The sequence below is a fragment of the Centropristis striata genome, chromosome 18, assembly GCF_030273125.1.
Source record: "Centropristis striata isolate RG_2023a ecotype Rhode Island chromosome 18, C.striata_1.0, whole genome shotgun sequence".
Classification (NCBI taxonomy): Eukaryota; Metazoa; Chordata; class Actinopteri; order Perciformes; family Serranidae; genus Centropristis; species Centropristis striata.
The window spans coordinates 14,195,750-14,206,700 of NC_081534.1; the positions used below are offsets into that span (position 1 = coordinate 14,195,750).

Consider the following 10,951-nt stretch of genomic DNA (forward strand, 5'->3'; position numbering starts at 1 on the left):
TGCTTACTGATATGACAGGATCAGCTGTAAAGGTAATCTGAAAACACAGAATTACACTTCCAAACATCCAGCAAAAGGCTTTCACAACTGTCGCTCTTTCCACTTCAAAATATGATGTATGAGGTTACGAAATATTTTCTTTGACTTGACAGACAGACTCTCAACAAGCCAGTCTTGTTCAGCAAAGAGAGTGGGAGGTGTGAGTCAAAGGAGGAAAAAGGAAACTGCAGCTGTCCAGTCTTAGACGTCAAAACAGCGCAGCATTCCTCCTCATTATTTTGGGTTTGTTAGTTATGAAAAACACTGACATTTGATTGGTTCATTTGTCATCATGTGATGTAAACAGTTCCCGACTATTACGGGAAGCCTTCTGGGTGTGTAGGTGTTTCTCTTCTCTCACTCCTCATACTGTCGTCATTATGATATAATATAGTTTAATAATAGTTTATTAAAAGACACGTGAGGATTAGTCTTTATAGATAAATGGAATAGAAGTACAATCTGGAATTCAGAATAAACGGTAAATTAAAAAAAACAAGCAAATGTTTAAGAACTTGTACCTTAATCTTATTTGATCAATTTCCTTTTTTTTTTTTTTTAAAGACCCTTAAAATAATTTGATAACATTTTACGTTAAAAAATGACTCATTCGATTCAATTTTATTCATTCTTTTCCTTTTAAAATAAAAATCCTCTCATTAGTTACATGACTATACAGCCCAAGGTTCACACAGGCATGGAAAATCTTGAAGTCATGGAATATCAAACCCTTGTTTTCAAGGCCTGGAAAAGTCCCCATAATGCAACCTAACCTCATTTATTTTCTGTAGCTGTTGACGTAGCTATGACACATGTAACCTGTTTTCTACCACTTACTGTTCATATTTTCCTTCCCGCATGCTGTCCCTCCCTCCATTTATGCCACCTAGTTCAAATTGTTTGAATTCTGATATGTTTGACAGAGCCAGACCCATATGGGGTTTTTGAGATCGATGCAATACTTATTTTAGAGGGGGAGAATTCATCGATAACCGATATGGTGACTGATACAGTAATTATTTTAGCTGGAATGAAGATAGATATTTTTTGTGGATTGAGCACTGATTTTTCACCACTCTGCAAATGTACACAAAGAGCTACTTTATCATACATAAAACTTTATGAAATAATATTTAACAGTTATAATTATACATGCAATTGATAACATTGTCAGCCAATTCTATAAATGCTAGCTGAGAAAATAAAGAATAAATAGGAATAAAATGAATAGCTAAATAAACATTACTGATCAGTTTCAGTCAATTGCTGACTATTTAAAAAAAGAATAAAGCCCTTTCTCAAGAACACCAAGCAACATTTTCAGCATTATATATTGTGTAAAAAAGTTTTCATGATGGCACATGTCAGACAGAATATATACTGATACTGATATAACTTTTAATAGGCCAATATCGTCAGATAATATCCGTCAACCAATATATCTGTCGGGCTCTAATGTTTGAATAATGTGTGGCCAGGTGGCCAGAGTACATTTAATATTTCATGACTCTCCAATGACATCATGGACATTTTATCATGAAAATTAAAAATTTTGCCCGTTAACGTGTGGGAACCATAAACTGTATTTGTTCAGCCACCACTTTTTATTGCCTTATTCGCACATAGTGATGCTGCTTACTTTTATTTTGAAAACTACATTAAAACGATACATTGGAATGTAATAACAGCGGTTATGTGTGATGGAGAGAAAGAACAGCAATAGGAGTGTTTACATTTAGTGGTTTGGAGTAATAATGCTCAACACTGCAGTTTCATTCACAAACTGCTTGAATTATGTTACCATAGTGAAATGTCCTGATGCAGCACATACACAGAGACTAACCCCCTCTTCAGGTCTCCAGTAGCCACATGTCTTTTACACTGAAAGGGTGAACAACAGCAGGCTGATAGCGGTCCCACCCACACACCAGTTAACACATTAGTCATTTCAGAAACCCCCAGTTCAAAGCTTTCATGCTACTACGATGTGAAACTTGAGTCTCACACATTGTTGGTCTCACTGTACAGTACGTGTGCTCACTCACTCCATCAGCTCACACTTGTTCTGTTCTGTTACGACCTTTACCGGCACACTGACTCCACATCAGCGTGGCTCATGTCAGAACAGCTCGGCCCTATATATCACTGATGTGTCTGCACTATCTGTGGCTTCAGGTGCCGTATCCTGTTCCTGTCACACAAAGCTCGAGCTGACACTTCAGTTTGATGGTTGGGAAGATGTGTATTCCAACTTCAGACCTGTGTTGCCTGTGGATTAACTCAGGAGGAAGGAAGTTAAAAAAGAGTTAAAGCCACACTATCTGCAGTCAGGTTACTCCCTCCCCCCGTAAATATGACAAACCAAATACTATCTGACCTGTGATCTCTGTGTGTGTGTGTGTGTGTGTGTGTGAGTGAGTGTGAGCTACTCCATGGCTGCAGCCCAAGAGTATCCTGTCAACAGGAACTCCTGGATTTGATATGCACCCGCCTCTGGCCACAGAAGGAAACTGATTTATTTGTAGTGTGTGTTCAGTGGTTTTATCTCTTGTGTCACCCACACGTATGTTCTGAGGTTCAACATTGATCCGCACCCAGAAAGACCCCCCTCTGAGGGAATGTCATTTTAATACAGGCGTCTGCATTAGATTTTTAACAAGAATTAGGTGAGAAATACAGCTGATTATAAAAACTGAAAATCATTATTTCTTTCTCCCTATTTAAAAAAACAAACAGAAAAGGAAGTGTTGTTTGTAGGACCGTGCCACTCTGGCATGCTTAGAAATTCAGAGGAAAGTAAACACGTGTGTAACATTATACTGCCGAACAGGTTAGATAAGATTGTCAGGTGAAGGTTTCCTTGTTCACTAGAAAAAAAATCTGAAGTTGCCAAATCTCTCTTAGTCACCTGCATGTATGTAGTCAACATGACAACTTAGAAATTGTTTTCCTCGAATGGTTGCAAAGGATTTCTTAGTTTGATTAACTTAGTTCCCATGTGAATTCAACCCAACTTACCTATATAAAAATAACCATCAAGAATGAAAATAATCAGGACCTACAGAGTGACTTATTTTGAAGGATGGTGAGTTTAGTTTGTTCGTTATCTGTCAGTGGAAAGTGTTGTTTTGTTGTGAGGCCGGTTTAAGTAGTTAGTGGTGTTGAAATGCTCCTCTCTCTCTCTCTCTCTCTCTCTCTCTCTCTCTCTTTCTTTCACGGGGCTCAACTTGCAATCAAGGAGGAGCCGAGAGTCCTCCGGGGCTTCTCCTGGAACCTGCTCTTCAAATATAAAGAGCTCCCCCCATCCACCAGGAAAGACTGAATCATAACTCACAAGGAGAAGCTGCTGCTGCCTGAGCATATCTTCTCAAACCAGTGCTGACACCAGACTGTAGCCTGTAGCTCCAGTGATCCACTCAGTGTGTGAAACACCGCTGGATTTTTTTTTCCACCTGTAATTTCCAGCTGTTTAGTCCAGTGATCCTACACAGAGAGCATAACTTGTCAGTGAGAGACAGAGTGAGAAGCGCATCTGATAAGTTTTTGGAGAGGAGAGAGCGCGCAGATGGCAGCCCTCATCAGCGCGTACTCGTCGTGGCCGGAGTCCTTCGAGTGTCCTCCAGGAGACGGGGACGTGCCCGACGGACATGGCCCGCACAGGACCCCCGTGGACAAGGCGCCGGAGCCAAGGATCAGACGGCCCATGAACGCGTTCATGGTGTGGGCCAAAGATGAGCGCAAACGGCTGGCGGTTCAAAACCCGGACCTGCACAATGCCGAGCTCAGCAAAATGTTGGGTGAGAAGTTATTTAAAGATTTTATTCATTATTATTTGTCTTATTTATCTTATTATTATTATTATTGTTATTATTATTATTATTACTATTATTATTATTTTTGCTTTTTACTATTGTTGTCATGATTATTGCTGCTACTTTTTAACGGTCCACTCGGTTAATTCCCCTCAGGCCTCGGCTGTTTTACTGAAGTTTTCAACTTGTTAAAAAAAAAGGATAAATAGGCCTACATCAAATAAAATAGACTATTTTCTTTAAAAAAAAAGTTTAGTGTTACAGAAAGAAAACGAGTGCACGTGTTTAATCGCAGTTGCTCATTAAGTTAGACCAAAATCGATCACGTAACTTATGATAGTGTGCAGCGCGTCGCACAAATCCGCAGAATTTAAAAGTTAACGTCTCTGTAAAACCGTAAAATTCGTTATGACCATAAACACAGAACAGAAACAAAGGACAGAAATGTTTCATTTTGGGTTGGATTTAGGCTTCCTGGATTAGTGCTTTAATGTTAAGCTCAAAATCTGGCATTCTCGCACGGAAATCATCTTAAACCAAATTCTCAGCAATACATGCAATATAAGCTTTAATAAATACAAATACAATCCGCACTTGTAATTATCTTAAAGTAAGGCATTTATTACACTGATTTAATTGAATCAAAGTCAACTCAAACAAAGTACTTGTAAAGTAAATGACAATGATTTGAGTTGTTTTAAAGTAAGGGGAGACTTATTTTATTATTCTTGTTCTGTTTCACAGTGCTTCTTAACTTTGTTTTAATTTTTAAAAACATGTTGAAATCCCACAATAATTCATTTTAATTCAATATCTTAATTATCCAATGGACATGTATAAGCCTTAAACTTTAAAAATGATTGAGAACATTTTTATGTGTATTTTGCAATATGTATGAATTCTCACTGTGTATGAAAATATTCTGGGCTTTTTATTTATTTAGTTATAACAGACTTTAAATATGAAATAATAAAAAGGTGGCAAGGTACATTTCAAATTAATGTGTTGCAACCTTTTGAGATTTATAGTTTTTCTTTTTTTTAAAATCTGTCTTTTTTTCTTGTAGGCAAGTCCTGGAAGGCCCTGACTCCCCCTGATAAGAGGCCCTATGTGGAGGAAGCGGAGAGGCTCCGGGTGCAGCACATGCAGGACTACCCCAACTACAAGTATCGGCCTCGCCGGAAGAAACAGCTCAAACGCATCTGCAAGCGAGTGGACCCTGGCTTCCTCCTGAGCGGGCTGGCCCCTGATCAGAACGCCCTGCCCGACCAGCGAGCCCTCTGCCACCCCCTCGACAAAGACGAGGGCAGCCCTAATGGCATCAGAAGCGGGTTCTCCAGCCCCAGCCCTGCTCTGCCCAGCGTCCGCAGCTTCAGAGACCCAGCCGGGTCCAACAGCAGCTTTGACACCTACCCCTACGGCCTGCCCACCCCCCCTGAGATGTCCCCCTTAGACGCCATGGACCACGAGCATGTACCCCCCTCTTATTACTCCACATCTGGTAGTTCCTCCTGCTCTTCTTCCTGCCCAGATGACCACCACCAGAATCAGACACACATGGGCAGCCCGCCCCCTTACCACACTGACTACACTCAGACCCAAATCCACTGCGGGGGCACACACATAGGTCACATCTCTAACATGTCCCAACCTGGAGGCGGCGGCGGCGGACTGATCCCCGGCCATCCACTGTCCTACTACAGTACCTCATCTTTCCCACAGATTCACCATGGGCTCCATCAGGGCCACCTGGGACAGCTGTCCCCTCCACCAGAGACACAGGCTCACCTGGAGACTCTGGACCAGCTGAGCCAGGCCGAGCTTCTGGGTGAGGTGGACCGCAATGAGTTTGACCAGTACCTGAACTCCAATGGGACCGGGTTCCATCCTGAGCAGGGCAGCAGCATGACTGTCACAGGACACATCCAGGTGGCTTCCGCCGCTACTGCTTCCGCCAGTAGCACCACAGAAACCAGCCTCATTTCAGTGCTTGCAGACGCTACGGCGGCTTACTACAACAACTACGGCATCTCGTAAGCACCCGTTACACTTGTGGCTGATCAGAGACACTACATGGTTTAAAATGGGTGAAGAAATCTGGGGCGATGTTGCACTTGGGTGCGAGTATGGGAAATATTTCTCTCTCATCTGTAATTTCAAATCCCATATTAGCATCAATGAGCAACATCATCCCAACACCTGAACCTTGAACTGATTACTGAGCAATATGATTGTCTGGAGCCGAGCAAAGAACAATTGGAGGAATATGAAGAAAGGGAGATGGACAACTCAGGGATGCAGACACAAAATACTATAGTATGCCACCTCCAGTTGTCATGACATTTCTAAACCAGAAGAACAATCGTAAAGACTTGTCGTCCACTTGTAAATGTCACCAGTTACTGTTGCCACTGCGGCATGTACAGAAGCTCTTTAGAAGCTAATTTAAGTCCTTTGATGTTTCGCATAAATGCTAACTGTAATGCTATTATCGACGCTTTCCATTTCGAATGTTTGTATTATATGTTCTCGCTCTCATTAGCTTGGGAGTCTTACCTCAGTAGTTGTAATTGGATGAGGTTTTAGTTGGACATTTCTTATGCAATTTAACAAAAACAGTGTATAATGGAAGAAAAAAGGCGTTTATACTTCTTCTCAAGTACTTAATAATATATAATCATAACCTCTACGATGAAAAATAATAATGGTAACTATAACTGTATGCTGATTTAGGTTTGTGAAAGACAATAATTTAAAAATAAAGTTCAATTTTTATATTAATGCAGTTCCTACTTTGATAATGCACCCACAGACAACATACCACAACTATTCATTTCTACTCATATACATAACATCTAATTAATATATTAAAACTCTTGAATTAAAAAAAAATGAAAAGAAAGGGTTTTTTTCCCCAGGTTTTCACACACAGCTGAGGAAAAATAGCATATGCTGTTTGTCCATCTTTAATTCAGTGTCACACCATTTTTTCGACGATTTTGGGCTCTGTCTTGCTGCAAGTGTCCCATTCTGACACCCACTCCCATGCTCGCTTTTTTCCACCCTCCATCACATCATCCTTCTCCATGCGTCTCCTCTCGCTTTCATTTCATCCCGGTTCAGAGGATTAGTGTAAAACAGGCACAGCCGTCGCCACCCGCCTCCATCTCAACCGTCCCTTTGTTTTCCCGGAGTCTTATTCTGGGTGCCATTCTTAGGCACTCCGGACCCCACTGCCACCCCCACCCCCTCACCCTCGTGTTCTATCTTGCTGATGCAGACCTTTCGTAATCTGTGCAGAATAAATAAAAAAATAAATCCCAGGGCTTCGTTGACTGTTTTACACCCTCCTCATTTTTCTCTCTTTTTTAAAAAAAAAACCCCTCTCCTCTCCACTCCTCCCCTCTCACCCTCTCTGTTCTCTTGAATTTTTCTTTTTCGATAAAAGGAATTCAGGGGGCTTTTGACAAATCCTGGAGTCTGGCTGGTCTTCCTGCATTTTTTTGGGAACGGTTGAGTCGTGCTTCTTGTAAAGAGGATGTGGCGGAGGAGCGGTGTTTCCTGACTGATAAGGGAAAAGCCTCTCTCCGTCAGGATGTTTGGGCCTGGCTGGGCCCTGCATTAAAGAGCCAGAGAGAGGGAAGGGAACCCGCTGTTCAGCAAGCGGGAGGAAACACTGCCGTGCTGATTAGCATCTAACTTACCCGTCTTTACATACCCACCACTTTTCAGGAGAGGCTTTGTTAACCTGGCCTGTCGTACCTTGACCACAGATTCACCACAAACATCCACACAGCACTCTTTCATACTCTAAAACCAGGAAACTCTTGTTCCTAAAATAACCTTTCTTTGATCCAACCATGATCGTGTGCTTTTGACACACCTTGTGATTAAACCGACCAGAATGACAACATTCATCAAGTCCCGGTGTTTGTAGCTACCCGATGTCATGCTCATTTCTTTGGGGTTAGATCATTACCCTTTGTGCCTGCAGGGGTTCAAAACTCCGCGGAGGGTCCATTTGTGTGCTACCATATTTTGGATGAGGGAGCGGGCCGGGTGGCGCCCCAGGCATGCGGGGTGAGAAAGTATTCTGTGGTTGTCAGGGTCAGCTTAGGGTGCTGCGGCAGACTCCCTTGGTAAAGACGCCCTGTAATGTCTCAACAATCATATCCACTACCTCAGGGTAGGACACTGTAACACGGACAAGGACAAAGACTCAAGAAAGCATCATCACATTAGGATCAGACTAGGACACACAAGAAGACGGTAGACTGGAGCATACATGGCAGCATTTCACCGCCATATTATATTATTCCAATAGGCTTTGGTAGTTCAATTTATCTCACATACAAATGACCCAGAGAGTCATTATGGCCACTATAGGGGTTTAGACAAACACTAAAAATACGAAAAACAGTCTGTCAACTTGATGACGGTGCATTTTTTTAACAGTTCATTTAGCTGAAACCATAAATCACCACCTCAATTTTTAAAATCAAAATTGGCAACATACGGTCACCCATAAAGTTGTAATAATTTTGTTTTCAGACACATTCCTTTTAATTGTGGTTTCATTTTCATTGTGATATGTTTGGAAGAGATTGGTTAATAAAGTTTTGAGAAGATATACACTTTATCTGGCAGTAATAATAAATCACAATGTCACAATCATATCAAGGAATGAGTTAAAAATATTTTATTCCAACTTTATGGGTGACCGTGTAGATTTGGCTCATCAAACTCAAAATACATGTTACATATTTACACAGTGGCTGATATAATAAGCAATAATATGCATTTCCTACAAAAATCAGATATAATCGCACTGCAGTTTTTTTTTCTTATCTGTAGTTCTCCTTATCAATCTAGATTTTTGTTTTGGTGAGAGTTGCCAAGTGATGGTGTTTTTTTAATTGGCCATAGCGATGCCTTGTTGTGAGCAGTTTTATGCAGGAACTATGGGAGTAAGGTAATATACACGAAACTGCTCTAAGTAAGGTCTGTGGACACTGTTGTTTAGTTCTCCAAAATTTATTTCTTTTGCAGTTTTAGCACCACACACAATCTAGTTTGGTTATATTTGAAAGAAGGCAGACATCTCTACGGTTGATCCCTCCAACATTTGGCAACTCACATCAAAACAATATAGACTGATAAATTGCTCTACAGGTAAGAGGAAAAAGGATTTTTGGGTGAACTGTCCCTTTAAATGTGATCAACCCCCTTATTAAAGTGCCTTTGTATGGATAGGTAAACAACATTAAGCACACGCAGTGGCCAATGATACACTACTACACATCTCCTGTGCAACAAAATCCCTACTGCAAAATAAAAAAAAAAGCTATTTTTTTAACTGAGATTTAAGGATGCTGTGACTTAAGTTTTCGGGAAGTGAGGGCAAAACACTCAACTTGTCAGCCTCAATCCTTTCCCCTCTAGCAGTTGACTCATCGTCATTGTAACCTTTAGTCAGAGGCGTCTGCTGAAAACCTGACACAGCCGTCGCTGCTGTTTTAGCTGCAATAAATCAACAAGAACGGAAAGAGAAAATAACATGTCAACAAACACTGGCGTGACACTGTTGCGACCGCATACACTTTTCATTTTATATACATAGGCGCTTGCTGGGATTATCTGTAAATCCTCATTTTCTTTGAGAAGGAGGACTTTAATTTGCCTAATTGAATATTTCACACATTTTCAGGATCACAAGATTTACAATATTTGCGACTATAAGGACATAGGCTGAACAAACAAAAGCGCCTCCTCCTGTTATTTCTCTCTGATTGCTGACTGGCTCAGTTCCAGTCTCAGGTCAAGCCTGTGGAATGAGTCTGTCAGGTAGTCTGTTATGTTTCCTATTTCCTCCTCTGCCGTCATGTCACTTCCCTGGGCAAACAAACAACTCGGTGGGTCTAACTCAACACCAACTGTCAAGGTAACAACGTAAAGGCTCAGTGTGTGTGGACGGGGTGCGGAGGCTTGCACAGCTGTGTAAAGTATTATCCATCTGCTGGGACCGAGGTGAGCCGTGATCACTTTAAATATCGTGTGGAGGAGGCTGACTGTCTGGTTGGTCCAGCATCTATTGTGTAGCCGGCGAGGGAGCATCCAATCACGTCACATTTGGAGGTTGACCATTCGTGTTATATGATGTTATTTGCGTATTAAGTGTAGGTCAAGAGGAAGTGGCTGATGTGACTACGTGACTAAGGCATATAATGCTTCAGACTGAGATGCCCTTTAAACCTACATCCTATAGATACTATAGGTCATTGTGGGTTTGACTTAGCTTTTCTTCTGGTTTACTTTAAGATTATAAAACATTGCAAACATATGCAGCTGCACATATGACAATTATTTTCATTTAGATGCAGCAAAGTGATCATTCAAAGTGATCCTTAGGGAATAATCACGTCTTTCCTGTTAAGCCTTGCAAATAGAAAACAACAAACCCATTACAACCTCCTCATCACAGTAAATGCAGTGAACTTTACACCAAATTAAACTAGTCTGTGCGACGGATAAAGACACACTTACATCAGTAAATGTTGTCGGAGTGCATTTCCAGTTGGAGTGTGTTACAGCAGCATAATAACCTGTTTACAATTTGTACTTGGCCCTAAATCTGGCCAAGGAGGAAAAGAAGGAGGGAGAAAAAAAAGCATGCACACACATCTCACAGCAAGGGATTATGGGTGCAGCTATTCTTCATCTCATTGTGGCTCAACAACAGGCAGAGTGTGGGGTGGCAGGCAGGCGTGTACGTCGCCGGACGAAGAATGGACCAGACTCGTCGAGGGACAGGTGCCATGTGGCAGAGGATGTGCGGGGACACAGATGGGGACCCCTGGAAAACTTGGGGGACTGTACGAGCAGCCAAGGGCCTCCCACCCGTACCTGTGCTGTGAATGCTGCAGCTGAACGGGATCCGGCACCTGTTCTAAGCAGATACAGGCGACCGGCAAAAGCGCAGAGGGAGGCCAGCACATGGCTGCCAACCCGGGGAAGGAGAAGGCTAGATTTCCATTTACCCATAAGCGCGGCCTGATTACCAAATCGGCACAGGCGGTAAAGCTTGTGCTCCACTGCAGGAT

At 41.9% G+C, this 10,951-nt stretch overlaps 1 protein-coding gene across 1 annotated transcript; it reads left to right on the forward strand.

Moving 5' to 3' along the window:
- The first annotated feature begins 3,332 nt into the window (after positions 1-3,332).
- Positions 3,333-6,624, forward strand: sox7 (SRY-box transcription factor 7). Its single transcript, XM_059356219.1, has 2 exons — positions 3,333-3,836; positions 4,918-6,624. Exons 1-2 carry the CDS (start codon positions 3,605-3,607, stop codon positions 5,886-5,888), a joined length of 1,203 nt encoding a protein of 400 aa, XP_059212202.1. The 5' UTR covers positions 3,333-3,604; the 3' UTR covers positions 5,889-6,624.
- Positions 6,625-10,951: the final 4,327 nt, after the last annotated feature.

Coding starts and splice junctions, on each gene's coding strand:
- sox7 (XM_059356219.1), top strand. CDS start 3,605: ATGGCAGCCCTCATCAGCGCGTACTCGTCGTGGCCGGAGTCCTTCGAG. Junction 3,837..4,917: donor CGAGCTCAGCAAAATGTTGG/GTGAGAAGTTAT, acceptor TTTTTCTTGTAG/GCAAGTCCTGGAAGGCCCTG.